Here is a 20,707-nt window from a genome sequence, read left to right on the forward strand (position 1 = left end):
ACCCACTGGCTAACAATCTCAGTTTCCTTCCCCTAGTCCTCCACCTCTAATAAATTCTTAATGTCATGTTCATTCAAGGATCCATCCCTCTTCTCGCTCCCTCTTCTCTCCCCTAAGTCAATGGTTTGCAAAAGGGACAGAACCAACTTCTAAAGAAACTTTGCAAATTTAGGAACGAATAATTTCTAAATTTCAAAAATTTCATTTTTGGGACAAATAATAGTATTTAGTAAGGAAGGCCAGAGATGCTGTCCTGCAATTCAAGAGACAGTCCCCAACAATGAAGACTTGTCTCATGTCATGACTTTCAAATATCCACACCAGATAGCCACATGGGCGAAAAACCTACCTAGACCCTAACTCAGGTTTATAGATAGAATATTATGATGGGTTTTAATACACTTTAACTGTCAAGAAATGCAACCACTGTGAAAATTAATGGACAACTCTCTTTCCCATGAGTTGACTATAGTGTATTTTGGGAAATCAGATAACCAATGGCAGTGAAGGCCCATCTGAGATGCCAAAACTACACAACTGTCTCACTCTGTGAGAGGAGCAGTCATGTTCACGTGATTTTACATGGAGGTGAGGTACTTCCTATCCTGAATTCTGCTTTATTTTCTCCACATGGGAAGCTTCTCACAATCTAGCATACTTTATCTCTTACTTAACTATTTTTTTGATTAACTCCTTCCTCCCACTAGAACCTAAGTTCCGTGACTACAGAAACTTTCATTTTGCTCACTGCTCTATCCCCAGCATGCTGTACAACAGCCAGTATAGTATCTGATATATACAAAGGCTCAGTAAATATCATGGGCGCAACCTGATTACTTCATGTCTTCTGTGGTCATTAACAAGCACTTCCATATTGAAACACATTAAAAAATACTTTTATTTCTCTATCATATTACAGTTAGAGCATTATATTGATTTTTTTTAAACTGTGGGCATAGATAGGTTATATTAGCTATAGATATCATGCCAAGATAGTAGAGGGAAGATTTCAAAATACCTACTATATAAAGGCAGGACCGGGTCTCACAGAGTTGAGAAGCACTGGCCTGTGTGAGCTTATTTTTAACTCATACCTCTCTTCGAAACACCATACTCACAAATCCAACTTTCTCCTTGACAACTCCAATTAAAGGAACCAAAGACATCTCAAATTTAACATGCCCAAATGGAAGCTGATTCTCAACCCACTCAATCTCCCTCAACCCTATGGAGACTGAGAAAATTGCCCCAGTGACTCCAGAAAGCTAGGAATCACCTTTCAGTCTCCCTTTCCCTGATCCCTACTCCAGTCTACCAACAAATCCTCTACTGTCTATCTTCAAGGATATCTGGAATCCATCCACTTCTACTAGCAAAACCATCACCTTGACCCTCACTGCCTCTTTTTTGAACTATAATGGAATCTCCTAAGTAGTTGCCTGCTTCAGCTCTTTCCCCTCTGCAGTCCATTCTCCAAACAGCAACAAGAGTGCTCATCTCAACAAGTGCTTCTTCCCTCTGAACTGAGAATAAAATCCAACCTTCAGTCATGGCCTCTAGGATCCTGCACAACTGGCTCCCTGATTAACTCTCCAACGTTACCTTACAGCACTCTCCCCTTCACTTACTACATGCCAGCACACACATCTTCCTTCACTTCCTAAAACAAAGCAAACCCTCAGGATCTTCCCTCTGCTGAGACTCTCCTATCCTCCAGTCTCTTTTGCCCGGCCCCTCCCCTCCACAGACAGACAGACAGACAGACAGACAGACAGACACACACACACACACACACACAAAAACACACTCTGAGCAGCTAGCTCCTTCTCGTCCACAGGTCTCTGCCTAACTGGCACTTCCTCGGAGGCCTCCCCTGATAATTCAACCTAAAGTTCCTGAGATTCTCTTTCTGTCGTTTTCTTTCATGGCACTCATCACAACTTGTAATTATAAATGTACTCTTGGGACTTCCCTGGTGGCGCAGTGGTTAAGAATCCGCCTGCCAATGCAGGGGAAACGGGTTCGATCCCTGGTCCAGGAAGATCCCAGGTGCTGCGGAGCGACTAAGCCCGTGCACCACAACTGCTGAGCCCTGCACTCTATAGAGCCCACGAGCCACAACTACTGATAGTGAAGCCCGCGCTCCCTAGAGCCCATGCTCCGCAACAAGAGAAGCCACTGCAATGAGAAGCCCGTGCACCACGATGAAGAGTAGCCCCCGCTCGCCACAACTAGAGAAAGCCCGCGCACAGCAACGAAGACCCAACACAGCCAATAAATAAAAAATAAAAATATAAATAAATAAATGTACTCTTTCTTTACTTTTTAATGTCTGGCTCTCCCACCAAAATATAAACTCCGTAAAAACAGGAACCAAGTCTATTTTGTTCACCATCACATATGCATCAGCTAGATCGGTGACTAGCATGGGGCTTGGCAAAGAGCAGACACTCAGTAACTATTTGTTGAAGAAGGAATTAATGAGTCACCCTTGAATCCAACCCCTCCCTCACCAGCAAAAGCCATTTGTTACCAAGGCCTGAGAATTTTACCTAAGAAATGTCCCTCAAATCTTTCCCCTTTAATCCATTCCCACTGCCATTCTAAACGTGCACATATTGTCTGGGTAATTTTACCACCTTCTTAACTGATCTCCTTGCCTCATCTCTCATCTATCCAGTCCATCGATAACATCACCATTCAAGTCATTCTACAAAGAAACAACCTAATCCAAACATGATCTTACTTCATTTCTGCTTGAAGAACTTCCCCCGTTTACCCTCTATTTACAAAAAACACAGAAAAGGGCGCTGGCGCCAACCTACCTTCCCAGCCTTATCCCTCACAGCCTCCACTACGCACACATCCACTTTGACTCCAGACACATCCCAAACTAAGATGGTTTCCTAACACACCGTGTATCCCACTCTGTGCCTCTGATGTTCCCTCTGCTTGGTAAAATCCTGGGTACCCTACAAGGCCCAGTTCAAATGTCACTTTTTTTAGGAAGCCTCCCTAAACCTTCAGAGACAGAATTAAGCTTCCACAGTCTGCAGAAACACTCATCATCTTGCCTGGAGAGGCAGTATTTGCACTGTGGATTAACAGACCACTAGGCTTTGGAGATTTACAAGGTTAAGGCACCTTGGGCAAATTATTTACTGTTCCTAGGCTTTTTTTTTAAGTTATAAAATATCTTTAATTGTGAAAACAGTCAATAGAGGTTGACAACGCAAATGTTATCTCAAAACATTTTCCCGTGGTTCCTGAATTTGCTAGGTTCCTATGTACCAGCAAGTCCCCATAGCAGTTCTCAGGTTTCATGGTTCCTTTCAGATATGTTTTGATTGATTACATGTATATACTGCTTGGAAACAAAAGTCCATGTGATATTAAAACAAACAAACAGGGGCTTCCCTGGTGGCGCAGTGGTTGAGAGTCTGCCTGCCAATGCAGGGGACACGGGTTTGAGCCCTGGTCTGGGAGGATCCCACATGCCGCGGAGCAACTGGGCCCGTGAGCCACAACTACTGAGCCTGCGCGTCTGGAGCCTGTGCTCCGCAATGGGAGAGGCCGCGATAGTGAGAGGCCCGCGCACCGCGATGAAGAGTGGCCCCCGCTTGCCGCAACTGGAGAAAGCCCTCGCACAAAAACAAAGACCCAACACAGCCAAAAATAAATTAATTAATTAATTAATTTTAAATAAAACAAAAAAAGTCTTCTGTGTACCCACTGTACCTCTTGGGTAACTTGATGACAAAATTTAAAAAAAAACAAACAAAAAACTTGTGTCTTTCAGGTACTTCAATTACAATATGGGAAAATAATACAATAGCAGGACTGTTATAAGGACTAAGAATTGAAAAAAAACTTAGCACAGACCTGGCAATAATGAGACTCACTACGTATTAGCTATTATTTATTAACCTAAATTGTGTGGGTCAGTCTCTGCGATACCAGAAAGCAAAGACTAGGCTTTGGCAATCTGTGTATCCCCATGACCTATCATCTGGCCCAAGAACACACCCAGTAACTGTTTCTCACATAAAAATGAAGTTGAGCTTGAGAACTGCAATGGCAATGTCTGATTAGGTCAGAGAATCTTTAGGGAACATCAACAGTATTTTATATTGATATGGAATCAGGCTGTATATTATCATGTATCTATCAACTCTAAGCATTAATAGCCCAAACGATTATCGTTCTAATGCTCTGGCTCACCGTGACAATTTTTATTACAATCTTACTTGGCTTCTTTCTCTGGATTATTACTTTCCGGGGCCTGTGCTAATTAGCATGAGTTTTAAACTAATCATTAGATTTAAAAAGCAATTTTGCAATTTAAATCCATGGCACTTAATTGGCTTCCTACCACAAGGCACTAAATTACCCTGAAACAGCTCCTCGACCTACCAGTCTATACGAGAGAAGAAAAGTGTTGCACTTGGGTCTTAGAACTTACACTGATGATTCAGAAAATAATATGTTAAAGAGGAGATCGCCTTGCAGCTCCCCCAGTGCCCATAACGGACCGTATCTACCTTCTTAAACATCATCTCCATCACCGTAGCATTAAAAGCTAGCTACCCTCCCCCCACCAAAGACGGGTGTGTGTGTGTGTGTGTGTGTCTGTGTGTCTGTGTGTGTGTGTTTCAGTGGCCGCGTGGTCACACCTCGGGATGCCCTGACTGGCAGGTGGCCTGTTAGAGGAGTCCTGACATCAGGGTCACCCTGCAGGCAGAGCAGTAAAAGCCTCCCCGCGCGGCAGAGCGCGCCGCGGACGCCTGCGAGCAGTTGCCCCCGTCACATGGGCTGCAGTCTCGGCAGGCAGCCCTCCAGGGAGGGCTGGACAAGCACGGCACCCAGCAGGGCGGTCGACAGGGGAATGGGCTGAGAGGCTGCGGGCGAGGTGGCTAAGATCCTTCACAGGGCTCGGCGCTCCCTGTGTTTGGAGGGGCAGGACCTTGCACCAACCTCCACGAAGGCATCAGTCAGGTCACTAGCTCGGTCCATCACCGGCAAATGGCGCCCGGCCACGATTTTCACCTTCAGCTTCCCAGGCATCGTCTCGGCTTCGGCCTCTCCTTGGGCTCCTGCAGAAATAAACAAGCGAGTCTGCGCCGAGCGCCCAGCGGGGCGGGGGAGGGACGGGGCCGCGCGGGGTAACTGACAGCGGAGGGCGCGCGGGGGCGCGCCGCGCCGCCGGCCGCCACTTACTCTCGGAAGAAAAAGGGAGCCGTCCTGCGCGGGAACTGAGGCCTCATTCCGGAGAGGCAGCCGGAGGAGCGGCCCCGGTGGAGGCTTCTGACCCGGCTCCACAGCGCTGGCAAGAGAAGAAGCCAGTCAACATCCCATTGAGCCGCAGCCACCCCTACGAGTGTTTCTCCTCCCCCCAAAATGGCGGCTCCCAGGGCGGGGAGGAGGCATCGATCGCTCGGCGCTCGGCCCACTTCTCAGGGGAGGCACTAAATTCGCCGAGAGCAGATGAAGGAGGCGGGACGGACTTCGAGGAAGCTGGTAGGCAGGGAAACGGGTCGAGCCCCGCATCATCCACCGAGCCTGGGGCTGTAGGTCGGCGCCCTGCTGCTTCCCGGGAAGAAAACCGGCCCACCCTCTAGGAACGAAGTGCAGCTGCGGCTCGGTAACTTATGCAATGCATTTCCAAAAGGCTGGGACAGAAGGAGCAGCAGCGGAGACTGCTAGAGGAGCGATTTCAGTCTGCCTTTAACGACCCACTAGTAGTTCGTGAAATCAGCTTAACTGGTTTCCACCTGGAAAGGGAACAGTTTTTCTTATATCTGAAACAGAGTGAAAAATTTAAGGAACCTCTCGGATAGTCGCGTAATTATTCTGCAGTTAACACTCTGTTCAGTCATGTACACGTGTACTAGGTGACAGATGTTAAGGTAGATCTTGGGGGGGAAAAAAAAGCAAAAAATTTCGAAGTCCAAAGCCACTGCTTGAAAGAAATTGCCCGGCACTCTTAGATCATCTCAATGTGGTTATTAAACATCTGCAAACCTAAAGATAAGATCTACAATGCTGGCAGTAGTTCAGGACTCCTACCATAGGAAATTGTGTTCGACTAATTGGACCAGATAAGCTTGATTAAACATCTTGAAGAATCGACCCAATTGTATATATACATCAACATGCTAAAATGAGGCCTAATTTATAAGCTCAGACCATCAGAAAAAAATTAGGGAAGTTGAAACACACACACGCAGGAGGTAACACAAATCACTCCATACCATGCATCAAAAGTAGCAATACCAATACATGCCATATCAAATACTAAAATCAGCATTAACCATTCCAGTAAAAAGATTATACCACTGGATTCATCAGGAGTGGAAAATTCCCAAATGAAGATATCAGGATGATATTTTTAACTTTAAAAATACTCAAAAATAAAGGCATCCTAATTGGAAGGAAAGAAGTAAAACTGTCGCTATTTACAGATGACATGATACTGTATAAAGAAAGACTCCACAGAAAAATAGTTAGAACTAATAAATGAATTCACTATAGTTGCAGGATACAAAATCAATGTATAGAAACCTGTTGCTTTCTTTAAACTAATAACCAACTATCAGAAGGAGAAATTAAGAAAACAATCCCATTTATAATTGTATCAAAAAGAATAAAATACCTAGGAATAAATTAATACAAGGTGAAAGACTTGTATACTGAAAACTATAAGACATTGGTGAAAGAAATAAGACACAAAATATTGAAAAATATTCCATGCTCATGGATTGGAAGAATTAATATTGTTGAAATGTCCATATTACCCAAAGCTTTCTACAGATTCAATGCAATCCCTATCAAAACTTACAATGCCATTTTTCGAGGACTAGAACAAACAATACTAAAATTTGTATGAAACCACAGAAGATCACAAATGGCCAAAGCAATCCTGAGAAAGAAGAACAAAACTGGAGGTATCACAGTCCATGATTTCAAACTATACTGCAAAGCTATAGTATCAAAACAGTATGATATTGTCAGAAAAATAGGCACACAGATAAGTGGAACAGAATAGGGAACCCAGAAATAGACCCACAAATATATGGTCAATTAAATAACAACAAGGGAGCCAAGAATATACAATGGGAAACTGGATAGCTACATGCAAAAGAATGAAACTAGACTACTATCTTATACCATAGGCAAAAATTAACTCAAAATGGATTAAAGACTTGAATGTAAAACCTGAAACCATAAAACTCCTAGAAGAAAACATAGGCAGTAAGATCCTTGACATTGGTCTTGGCATTGAAATTTTGGACTGACTCCAAAAGCAAAGGTAACCAAAGCAAAAATAAGTGGGACTACATCAAACTTAAAAGCTTCTGCATAGCAAAGGAAACCATCAACAAAATTAAAAGACAACTTACTGAATGGGGATACAAATCATATATCTGATAAGGAGTTAATACCCAAAATGTATAAAGAATTAAAACAACTCAGTAGCAAAAAATCAAACAATCTGATTTTAAAATGGGCTGAGGATCTAAATAGACATTTTTCTAGAGAAGCCATACAGATGGCCAACAGGCACATGAAAAGATGTTCAGCATCACTAATTATCATGGAAATGCAAATCAAAACTGCAATGAGATATCAACTTACACCCATTAGGATGACTACTATCAAAAAGAAAGTTTAACAAATGTTGGAAAGGATGTGGAGAAAAGAGAACACTTGTACATTGTTGGTGGGTGTGTAAATTGGTGCAGCCACTATGGAAAACATTATGGAAGTTCCTCAAAAAATTAAAAATAGAACTACTATATGGTCCAGCTCTTCCACTTGTTGGTATTTGCTGAACACAAAATCACTAATTTGAAAAGATGTATGCATTTGAATTGCAACATTATTTACAAAATAGCCAAGATATGGAAGCAACCTAAGTGTCCCTTGATAGATGAATGGATAAAGAAGATGTGGTGTATGTATATACAGTGGAATACTACTTAGCCATAAAGAAAAACAAGGAAATCTTGCCATTTGTGACAACATGGATGGAACTTGAGGGTATCATGATAAGTGAAATAAGTCAGAGAAAGACAAATACCGTATGATTTCACTTATATGTGGAATCTAAAGAAGAAAACAAATGAACAGACAAAACAAAACTAAACTCATAGATACAGAGAAAAGATTGGTGGTTACCAGAGAAGAAGACAGTTGGGGGTGGGCAAAATGGGTGAAAGTGGTCAATTGTATGGGTGGTAACTAGACTTACTGTGTTGATCACTTTGTGGTGTATACATATATCAAATTATTATATCGTACACCTGAAATTAATGTAATGTTACATACCGATCTTACCTCAATAAAAAAGAAATTACTCAACAGGTTAAATTAAGTACTCTAGGCAGTGGTGACCCAGAATTATCTTTTTAAAGCAAAAATTTCTTCTACAGAAGGAATATTGCTTACATAAGTGAGAAGTTGAACTACCTCAAAATAAAAATCTAAAAGAGAAACCACTGACTTTTTGGACTAGAGAAACCTTTATCCATCCAAACTATGACAAAAGGATAGAGACCACATGCAATGCAAATTTCCTTAGATCTACCTGCAGTTTTTTTATGGAGTCTAACTCTACCCTTAAAAAATGCCCTTACCATACTCTCAAGGTCAGCTATAGTACATGATCAGCTAATCCTAGTGTGTTTTGTTTTGTTTTGGTGGTAGAGGTGAAAGAGCTTTTTTTACTGAAATCAAAGCGTTGCCATACTACCAGTTTTTCTTTTTAAATACCAAAAAATATAAAGAGAAGAATTAGAAAACTGAAGTTTAGCAACAATCTTAATGGAAAATAACGCATTGTGTTACAAGATGTTGTAATGTAAAAAAAAAAAAAAAATTGCAAATTGCACAGTTAGAGGTTAGCAGTTCAGCCTCCTAATTAGTAGCCTGAGAGGTACTCCTACATAGCTGTTGCCTTAGGCTTCATCAACAGGAGATTATAATTAAGATGCTTCCTGAAGATTTTTTTTTTTTTTGGTGGAATTAAGCCTGACTTCAGTTTGTCTTCTAATAATTGCACCAGTTTCTTTTCATTAGTGCTGGGCACAATGCTGAATTTCCTGACAAATCCATCATGATCTGGTTCCTGATTACCTTCTTTAGCTTCATACCTTGCCACACTTCTTGCATTTTAGATCCTACAGTAATAACAAGAGCTAATGTATATTGAACATTTACTGTGTACCAGCTGCTGAATTCGGTGCATCTCAGCTTTTATGCCTCCCTAAAAATCTGACATAGGAATTATCAGCTTTCATTTTATAGATGAGGAAGTTGAGGCTTGGCAAAGGTATGGTCATTACCCAAAGTCACAGAGCTGGTAATTTTGGAGGCAGGATTTATATCTAGACAATGCCATTCCAAGAACCCATATTCTTTAAAGGCTGTATGCAGTTTTCCAGTAAATGATGCTTTTCTCTCTGCCTGGAATACCTTTCTCATAGTCATCCGAGAAAACACTTAAGAATTCATAACTCAGTTTAAACGTGACTTCAAATGTCTTCCCTGTTCTCCATAATAAACATACTATGCTACCACTGTGTCTAGCACATGTGTTATTGCACTGTCCTTATACATAATTATTTAGTTGTCTCTCCCCTATTCAACTTTGAGCACCTTGAGGGGAAGGACTGCTTTCTACTCTCTCATCTCGCAATTCTCAGTTCCCTGCCCTGTGCCCCTCATGTGATCAACAAATGTTTGTGGAATTAAGTTTAGATAACATTTAACACATATACTATTACTACTTCGCTCTCTCTTCTTTCCTGGCTTCCTAAAACCTGTTAATCTCTCTCTACCCCCTCAAAGTTCAGCTTCTCAAGGGTGTCTCTATTTGGTGTCCTCTCTTCACCTCCCAGGCACTCCTAAAATTATTTCTATCTGGCTTTAGCTACCACCGCTATACCAAAACAGCTTTCACTTAAGGCCATCAATAAACTTTGCTCGCTAAATCCAGTGGACAGTTTGCATTTTACATGACTCTCAATAGCATTTGACAGTTGGTCACGTTCCCCTTGAAACAGTCTCCCAAGCTTCTCTTACCTATTCTGCTATATACATCTGTCTTCCCAGCCTACTCTCTGTCCTTGACAAATAACGTGTTTCTCTCAGAGTCCCGTTCTTGCTCCGCTTCTGACTATACTCTCTCCCTAGGTGATCTCATTCATGTTCATAATTTCCATTTCTATCTGTTTGGCTAAGGATTCTCACATTTTTATCTTTAGCCCACAACTTTCTTCTGGGATCTGGACCCATATATACAACTGCCTAGTTCCTATTTCCATTTGGAATATCAAAGCGACCTTAGAGTCAACATATCCAAAATGGAATTTATTTTCTTTACTTCTCACACAGCTGCAGCAACAGCAGTTACAACAACAGCAGCAAAATAAAAAGCCCAGTTCTCCTCCACTATGGTCCCCATCTCAAACGGTAGCGTAACCAGATGCCTAGTCAAGTGCTCAAGCCAGAGACTCACTGGTTTAAGATTGAGGGTAGATACAAATGACAACTTGAACTCGGTTCAGTTACTTTTGCAGTGATTTACTTCTTTTTTTTAATAGTCATCTTTTATTTATTTATTTTTATAATTATTTTTGGCTGTGTTGGGTCTTCGTTTCTGTGCGAGGGCTTTCTCTAGTTGTGGCAAGCGGGGGCCACTCTTCATCGCGGTGCGCGGGCCTCTTCACTATCGCGGCCTCTCTTGTTGCAGAGCACAGGCTCCAGACGCGCAGGCTCAGTAGTTGTGGCTCACGGGCCCAGTTGCTCCGCGGCATGTGGGGTCTTACCAGACCAGGGCTCGAACCCGTGTCCTCTGCATTAGCAGGCAGATTCTCAACCACTGTGCCACCAGGGAAGCCCCTGATTTACTTCTAAAGCAGCAAATCAGCTGCATAAAGGATAAAAATGAGCCAAATAGGCAGCTAGGTAGGCTCATCTTCCCATTGGTTTCCTTGAATCTCATAAAGCCAAGCCCAGTGGATGGTGGGCATCCTCACCACATTGAGTAAGATGTTCTCCAGATTGTTAGATTATTAAAGTGGAACACATTGCTTTGTGTCAGTAACCAACAATGCACTCAGTGAGCCATGTCACCCAAGTGTAATAAGCAGGCTAAAGGCCTTGACTTTCTTATCGTGCCGGCACCAGGACAAGCTCCCTTTATTAGTGTCTGTACTGCAAAGCTGAGAGATTTTCCATTTATGTGTATTTAAGGTCTATCTGGAAAAGTCTAGCCACAGTTGACAATTACCTTTGACTCTTCCTCTTCCTTACCCTTGACATCCAGTGAATCACCAAGTCCTATGGTTTATAACTCCTAAACATCTCTCAAATCCATCTACTTTCCCCCATTGTTCATCACCTGGATGACTGGTATCCCACTTCCACTCTTGGCTTTCCTCTAATCCATTCACCGTGAAGCAGCCAAAGTGATGCTTTTAAATGGTGAATATATTTGCATCACTCTATTTTAGGGGAATTTTTTGCCAAAGACCAGGTGACGCCCCTTAATTCTTGTCAGACGCTTTTCTTCATAAGAAAGTAAAAATGTTCAGAACTTAAAGAGAAGGGCATCAGTCAGAAGTGGGTTTTGTATTCAATTTTTGCCTTGTTGGGTTTGTTTAAAGTCAAACCATGATTCTCCACCTGTGTTAACCTATCACCTAGTGCTAGATTGCTCCATTTCAAGGGGATTGTTTTTCAAATGAATTTTTTCATTTCAGTATATACAAACTGAAGTAGATCCCAATTCACCTCAGTTCATTGCAAGTTATAAACCTGACCCTTAAAAGTTTTAACTCAACACTATATTTACATGATTTTTCCTTTGCCAGTTAGGTGGCACTAAGAGAGTTTTTAGGATACTATAGGCCAGGCGTCCCCAACCCCCGGGCTGCAGACCAGTACCAGTCCAAGGCCTGTTAGGAACCGGGCCGCACAGCGGGAGGTGAGCGGCAGGCCAGCGAGCGAAGCTTCATATGCCGCTCCCAATCGCTCCCCATCGCTCCCCATCGCTCGCATTACCGCCTGAACCATACCACCCCGCCACCCTCTGTCCGTGGAAAAACTGTCTTCCACGAAACCGGTCCCTGGTGCCAAAAAGGTTGGGGACCGCTGCTATAGGCCATTATCTTCACAAAGACACTGACTGTAACATTGACTGGATTACACTGATACATAATTTCCCAACCCCTTTGTTAACTTCCAATATTTTCGTTTTGTTAGAGGGGCTGTCCAATAATGTATCCAATGTACCTTGAAAAGTAAAGCTAGAGATATATATTTACTAAATGAGTCTTGAGCAAGATTCAGCTTCCAAGCTGAACTCACTGTGGACTATTTAGAGGAGGGGTGCTAACAAGTGGGGCAGTTAGTAATTACTGCAATTGACGGGAAGAACAGAAGTGAGCCGAATCTATGGCTGGTGTCCCTGTACAGCCCACTGTGATACGATGCCTATGCAGTCTGTTCCAGACAGTTGCATAAGGGATTTCTAGACCTGCTGTAGGTTGAGCTGCTTCCCACAGGAAGGAGTAGCTTCACACATTACAGGCACCATCCATGCAGACAGCTACTGCAATTCAGATGCGGCCAGTTGAAATTTTAGCAATACCTATGGGAACCATATTGGAACAAGAAAAGTCAACTACATGTCTTTTAATACTAAGGATGTTGAGATTTGAATAAATATTCCAAGTATAAATTCAGCTACATACCTTGGGACCTTTGCTACTACTTAACCTCTGTGGCTTGTCTTGCCTCCAACTTGGGTAAAGAAATTGACCCACTGCCACCACCCCCAGCCAAGGGAAGCTTGCTCAAACACCCCCTGACATATACTACTCCTCAGTGTCTATCTACTGCTACCAAGATAAAAATGAAAATTTCTAATCTGTACTGAAAATTTTTGTATAATCTACCCCTTGCCAACTTTATTAGCTTTATTTTCATGACTCTCCCACTGACCTATTCCAACTACATTGGTACCCTTTCAGCTGCAAAACAATGCCATGTTCCATTTCTTAATGACTGATGTTGGGATAACTGAATAGCTGTGTGGAAAAGGAAAAATTGTACATGTTCCTCACATAATAATAGTTGGAACTTGTATCACGAAGGAGCACTATCCCTGATGTATAAAGAACGTCTAAAAGAGCTTTTGAAAAATGATTAAGAAACAGAAACAGATGGTTCACAGAAAAAAAAATCACATGATCCTTGACCATATAGAAAGCTACTCATAATAAAAAAAAGATGCAAATTAATACCATTATGAGTTGCCATTTCTTGCATATCAGGTGGAGAAAAACCCACAAGCTTGACAACATACTCTGTTGGCAAGGCTTTGGGGAAACAGATATTACCATACATTGCTGGTGGGAATGCAAAATTACATAACCCACATGGAGGAGAACGTGGTGATATTCAGGACAAGTACAAATGGATTTGTGTTGACTCAAAACTCTCACTTCCAGAAACCTATCCCAAAGAAACACTAACAAAAACACAGAAAGTTGAATGCACAAGGCTATAAATGATAGCACTCTTTGTAACAGCAAAAGACTAAGAACAACATATATGCCCATCATGAAAAGACAGGCTGAATAAACTACTATGTTATTTTGCATATTTAAATAGCACACAACTGTAAAATGAATAAAGACAGTAACTGTATACTACTGTGGAGTAATTGCCGGGATATACCGGCTAAGCGTGAAAAACAAGCATGTTTAGAAAACAAACATGTTTAGGAAAAAAAATAAAACACCAGGTGTCTTTTATCTAAGGAAGGGGAGGAATAATAATATAGAGAAATGTATTCACATATATTATTTTTAAACGAAGAATAAGTGAAAACTAATAAAAATAGTTAGCCATGAGGGGATAGAGAAGACAGGGTGTGTGAGATAGGAAAGAAGCTAATCTTTTCACAAAAGTACTTTGTTTTGTAGCATAGACTTTGGAAATATGTAAGTTTAAAGCAAAGTAAAATTTAAACAATAATTGAAATCAAAATAAAATAAATAAACCTAATTATGTAGAAAGATGGCAGATTAATCGCATAGAAAAAAATTATTCCAAATGTCTTTACAACATAAGAATTTATCTATATATCCCTACTGAGAAGTATCCTAAGGACAAAAATAACTGCAAAGAAATCTTAATCTGTTTTCTGTGATCAAATTGTTGGTAATAATATTGGTGTTGTATACATGTATGTAATATACATACATTTATTCTTGGACCACATCAATGTATGTATACTTTTATTGGAACATTTCAAATTTGTAAAAGTCATAGTGATATTTACAACAATAGAATAAAAAGCCTCATTGTTCCCTTTGGAGAATGCTAGGAAACCAACACATTATTCTGAAGACAGAAACTAAACAAAGAATGAATGAAGCATTTATCTTGCCTTTCCTAGAAGAACTGCACCTCAGTATAACCTGAGGGAATAGTTTATAAGGGAAAGTTTCTCTATATAGATGTATTCCAGTTCATAATTGAAGACAGAATAGTAATATTAAAATATTACCAGTCTGCACTGTATAGCACAGGGAACTATATTCAATGTCTTGTAATAAACTATAATGGAAAAGAACATACATATATATATATTCTTTATATATATATTCTTTATATTCTTTATATGTATATATTCTTTTCCATTATAGTTTATATATATATATAAACTATATATGAATCACTTTGCTGAACACCAGAAACTAATACAACATTGTAAATCAACTATATTTCAATTAAAAAAAAAACACAATGAGATATCACCTCACACCTGTCAGAATGTGTATCAACAAACAGAACACAAATAACAAATGTAGGTGAGGTAGTGGAGAAAGGGAAGCCTTGTACACTGTTGGTGGGAATGTATCAATAAATTGGTGTAGCCACTGTGAAAAACAGTATGGAGGTTTCTCAAAAAACTAAAAACTGAACTGTCAATATGACCCAGCAATTCCACTCTTGGGTATATACCAGAAAAAAACAAAAACTCTAATTTGAAAAGATACATGCACCCCAATGTTCATAACAATATTTACAATTGCCAAGATATGGAAGCAATCTAAGTGTCCAACAGATGCATGGATAAAGAAGATGTGGTGTGGGCTTCCCTGTTGGCGCAGTGGTTGAGAGTCTGCCTGCCAATGCAGGGGACACGGGTTCGAGCCCTGGTCCAGGAAGATCCCACATGCCGCGGTGCGGCTGGGCCCGTGAGCCACAATTGCTGAGCCTGCGCGTCTGGAGCCTGTGCTCCGCAACAAGAGAGGCCGCGATAGTGAGAGGCCCGCGCACTGCGATGAAGAGTGGTCACCGCTTGCCACAACTAGAGAAAGCCCTCGCACAGAAACGAAGACCCAACACAGCCATAAATAAATAAATAAATAAAATTAAAAAAAAAAAAAGATGTGGTGTGTGTGTGTGTGTGTGTGTGTGTGTATATGTATACATACATACATATATATACACAATGGAAAACTATGCAGCCATAAAAAAGAATGAAATTTTGCCATTTGCAGCAACATGGATGGACTTGGAGGGCATTGTGCTAAGTGAAATAAGTCAAACAGAGAAATACAAATATTGTATTATACAAATACAAATACTCTCTTATATGTGGAATCTAAAAAATACAACAAACTAGTGAATATAACCAAAAAGAAGCAGACTCACAGATATAGAGAACAAACTGGTGGTTACCAGTGGGGAAAGGAAAGGGGGGAAGAACAATATAAGGGTAGGGGATTAAGAGGTACACACTACTAGGTATAAAGTAATCTACAGGGATATATTCCAAAACATGGGGAATATAGCCAATATTTTATAATAACTATAAATGGAGTATAACTTTAAAAATTGTGAATCACTACATTGTACACATGTAACATACAGTATTTTACATCAACTATACTTCAATTTTAAAAAGTTAAAAAACAACAACAAAAATATTACCAGACTGCAAACCCTAATGAAATCCTGGATTTATGCAATGGTGATCAATGGCTCCTGACATCACAAGAGGAGAGACAATTAGGCTTATATGTCTCCTGATTTGATACCATGTGTACAACAGCAATGAAGTATTCCTGCCAAAAGAAATTGAACCTGAATCTGATCAAATCTCTATACCTAATTACCAGTTTTACAGAAAATACAGGGGACAAAGAAACATGTTAAACAACATCATGGGGCTGCAATCAGGAAAATCTGAAATTAAGGGCAAGTCTATAGAACAATTTCTCCAACAAACATATTGTTTAAAAAAAAAAAGGTGACAAAATGTTATATACTTTAAAGGATTTAAGAAGCAATTCTACCAAATGTAGTGTATGAATCTTAATTGGATCCTTATGTTAACAAATCAACTGCAAGAACATCCTGAAACAATCAGGAAAATTTTAATTTTGACCAGAAATTTGATAATATTATCAAGTTTCTTAGGCATAATAACAGTGTCATAGCTATTTTAACTCTTGGTATTTTGGAGTGAAGGGAAGCAGAATACACCACCCCAAAATATGTCCCTTTGCATATGTGTATTATTCTGAGCTGAAGGCATTCAAGACCCAACAGATTCAAGAAAAATTTTTCTCTCTCTCTCAACTGTCTAAAAGAATTTAGATAGGGGGCCTGGCCCAGAGAGAGAGCTATTACCAGAGATAACTTTTCTATCTGAAAGATTTACCTTCATGGTGGGGCAAATACCTGATTACCAAACATCCACCCTTCTCTTCCTGTGACTTGTCTTCCTCCCCTTTGAAGCCCCAGACCCCTACCCCCTTCTCCTCAGCTCAGGATGGTATATAAGCCTCAATTTCCTGACCTCCTTTGAGTCTCATTGTCTCTGAGGGGCTCCTGTACATATGTATTTAAATGTGTTTTTCTCCTGTTATTCTGTCTTAATTATTAGACCAGCCAAAGAACCTAGAAGAGAAATTTTTTTGCCCTTACAAGAAATACATAAAAATAATAAAAGTTTTCTTTTAAAGTTTCTTCTACCATGAATTATCATCCTGTGTCTGGGGTGCTCATGACATCTAGGTTGAAATCTGAAAGATGAGTAGGAATCAGTTTCACTCTAAATGTCACTTCCTCAGAGAAACCTTCCCTGAATTCCCAGATTAGGTTACTGTCTCCTGTGGTGTAGTGTCATAGTACTTTAAGTTACCACTTCTGATACTGAAATAATTGTAACTAAATAATTAATTATGCAAGTAGTTGTTTAAAGACTTTGCCCTAATACTTCATAAGCCCTGAGAAATCAAACACTGTCCATTTCTGCCTCATCATTGCATATCTGGCACATTACGCACAGTAGGCAATTCAACACATTTTTATTGACTGAATAAACTGTTGTACCCCTCTGTAAGAAGAGCTTTTGGTGGATTCCCAAGTTCAATGGACTGCCAAGGACTTGCAAGAAGACAATATCCCTGGATTCAAATCTTAACTCTGGGACTTCCCTGGTGGCGCAGTGGTTAAGAATCTACCTACCAATGCAAGGGACACGGGTTCGAGCCCTGGTTCAGGAAGATCCCACATGCTGTGGAACAACTAAGCCTATGTGCCACAACTACTGAGCTTGCACTCTAGAGCCCGCGAACCACAACTACTGAGCCCGCGTGCCACAATTACTGGAGCTCACGCACCTAGAGCCCGTGCTCTGCAACAAGACAAGCCACCTCAGTGAGAAGCCCGTGCACTGCAACGAAGACCAACACAACCAATAAATAAATAAATAAATATTTTTTTTTAATTAAAAAAAAAATAGTAACTCTGTCATTTACTAACTGTGTGAGACTGAGTAAATTACTCACTCTGTGAGAATTAAGGATTTCTGTAAAATTAAGGATTGTCGGGAGAATTAAAATAACACATTTAAAGTTGCTAGAACACAGAAGTATCCAACAATTGTTAACTGTTGTTTATTTATTCATTTATTCAGCAAATATTTTTATGTGGCAGAAACCATTCAGGGAACCAGGGATTTCATGGTGAATGACAAACATATCTTTGCCCTCATGGGATACACTTCAGTAGAGGAGAAATTAATAAGTAAGTAAATGAATTCTGTAAACTCAGACAAGTATATACACAATAAAGAATAATAGGGAGGGGTGGAGAGGAAGGCCCTGCTTTCACTCCCTCTTGTGAGAACACCAGAATCAAAGCTAGCTGCTGGACAATCATCGACAGGAAGACACTGGAACTCACCAAAAAAGATACCCCACATACAAAGACAAAGGAGAAGCCACAATGAGACAGTAGGAGGGGCGCAATCACAGCAACATCAAATCCCATAACTGCTGGGTGGGTCACTCACAAACTGGAGAACACTTATACCACAGAAGTCCACCCACTGGAGTGACAGTTCTGAGCCCCACGTCAGGCTTCCCAACCTGGGGGTCCGGCAACGGGAGGAGGAATTCCTAGAGAATCAGACTTTGAAGCCTAGTGGGATTTGATTGCAGGACTTTGACAGGACTGGGAGAAACAGAGACTCCACCCTTGGAGGGCACACACAAAGTAGTGTGCGCATTGGGACCCAGGGGAAGGAGCAGTGAATCCAGGGGAGATTGAACCAGACCTGCCTGCTAGTGTTGGAGGGTCTCCTGCAGAGGTGGGGGGTGGCTCTGTTTCACCGTGGGGACAAGGACACTGGCAGCAGAAGTTCTGGGAAGTACTCCTTGGCATGAGCCCTCCCAGAGTCTGCCATCAGCCCCACCAAAGAGCTCAGGTAGGCTCCAGTGTTGGGTTGACTCAGGCCAAACAACCAACAGGGAGGGAACCCAGCCCCACCCATCAGCCGTCAAGCAGATTAAAGTTGTACTGAGCTCTGCCCACCAGAGCAACAGTCAGCTCTACCCACCACCAGTCCCTCCCATCAGGAAACCTGTACATGCCTCTTAGATAGCCTCATCCACGAGAGGACAGACAGCAGAGGCAAGAAGAACTACAGTCCTGCAGCCTGTGGAACAAAAACCACATTCACAGAAAGATAAAGATGAAAAGGCAGAGGGCTATGTACCAGATGAAGGAACAAGATAAAACCCCAGAAAAACAACTAAATGAAGTGGAGATAGGCAACCTTCCAGAAAAAGAATTCAGAATAATGATAGTGAAGATGATCCAGGACCTCGGAAAAAGAATGGAGGCAAAGATTGAGAAGATGCAAGAAATGTTTAACAAAGGCCTAGAAGAATTAAAGAACAAACAAACAGAGATGAACAATACAATAACTGAAATGAAAACTACACTAGAAGGAATCCATAGCAGAATAACTGAGGCAGAAGAACGGATAAGTAACCTGGAAGACAGAATGGCGGAATTCACTGCTGCGGAACAAAATAAAGAAAAAAGAATGAAAAGAAATGAACACAGCCTAAGAGACTTCTGGGACAACATTAAATGCAACAACATTCGCATTATAGGGGTCCCAGAAGGAAAAGAGAGAGAGAAAGGACCAGAGAAAATATTTGAAGAGATTATAGTCGAAAACTTCCCTAACATGGGAAAGGAAATAGCCACCCAAGTCCAGGAAGTGCAGAGAATCTCATACAGGATAAACCCAAGAGAAACACACCAAGACACATAGTAATCAAATTAGCAAAAATTAAAGACAAAGAAAAATTATTGAAAGCAGCAAGGGAAAAACGACAAATAACATACAAGGAACTCCCATAAGGTTAACAGCTCATTTCTCAGCAGAAACTCTACAAGCCAGAAGGGAGTGGCATGATATACTTAAAGTGAGGAAAGGGAAGAACCTACAATCAAGATTACTCTACCGGGCAAGGATCTCATTCAGATTCGATGGAGAAGTCAAAAGCTTTACAGACAAGCAAAAGCTAAGAGAATTCAGCACCACCAAACCAGCTCTACAACAAATGCTAAAGGAACTTCTCTAAGTGGGAAACACAAGAGAAGAAAAGGACCTACATAAACAAACCCAAAACAATTAAGAAAATGGTAAGAGGAACATACACATTGATAATTACCTTAAACATGAATGGATTAAATGCTCCAACCAAAAGACACAGGCTTGCTGAATGGATACAAAAACAAGACCCATATATATGCTGTCTACAAGAGACCCACTTCAGACCTAGGGACACATTCAGGCTGAAAGTGAGGGGATGGAAAACGATATTCCATGCAAATGGAAATCAAAAGAAAGCTGGAGTAGCAATACTCATATCAGATAAAATAGACTTTAAAATAAAGAATGTTACAAGAGAAAAGGAAGGACACTACATAATGATCAAGGGATCAATCCAAGGAGAAGATATAACAATTATAAATACATATGCACCTAACATAGGAGCACCTCAATACATAAGGCAACTGCTAACAGCTGTAAAAGAGGAAATCGACAGTAACACAATAATAGTAGGAGACTTTAACACCTCACTAACACCAATGGACAGATCATCCAAAATGAAAATAAACAAGGAAACAGAAGCTTTAAATGACACAATAGACCAGATAGATTTAATTGATATTTATAGGACATTCTATCCAAAAACAGCAGATTACACTTTCTTCTCAAGTGCGCATGGAACATTCTCCAGGATAGATCACATCCTGGGTCACAAATCAAGCCTCAGTAAATTTAAGAAAATTGAAATCATATCAAGCATCTTTT

General features: G+C 40.7%; 1 protein-coding gene across 17 annotated transcripts in view; it reads right to left on the minus strand.

Annotated features, from left to right (window-relative positions):
* The window catches only part of C2CD5 (C2 calcium dependent domain containing 5), an 82,655-nt gene extending 77,257 nt beyond the window's left edge, over window positions 1-5,398 (minus strand). For all 17 annotated transcript variants that reach the window (XM_036865209.1, XM_036865199.1, XM_036865203.1 and 14 more), the window contains exons 1-2: window positions 5,218-5,398; window positions 4,975-5,093 (exon numbers count right to left, since the gene is read on the minus strand). In XM_036865209.1, coding sequence (XP_036721104.1) covers window positions 4,975-5,064 — 90 coding nt within the window. In that variant the 5' untranslated portion in view covers window positions 5,065-5,093; window positions 5,218-5,398. The remainder of the gene's footprint in view (window positions 1-4,974; window positions 5,094-5,217) is intronic.
* Between the last annotated feature and the right edge of the window lie 15,309 nt (window positions 5,399-20,707).

This window comes from Balaenoptera musculus, chromosome 10 (assembly GCF_009873245.2).
Source record: "Balaenoptera musculus isolate JJ_BM4_2016_0621 chromosome 10, mBalMus1.pri.v3, whole genome shotgun sequence".
Classification (NCBI taxonomy): domain Eukaryota; kingdom Metazoa; phylum Chordata; class Mammalia; order Artiodactyla; family Balaenopteridae; genus Balaenoptera; species Balaenoptera musculus.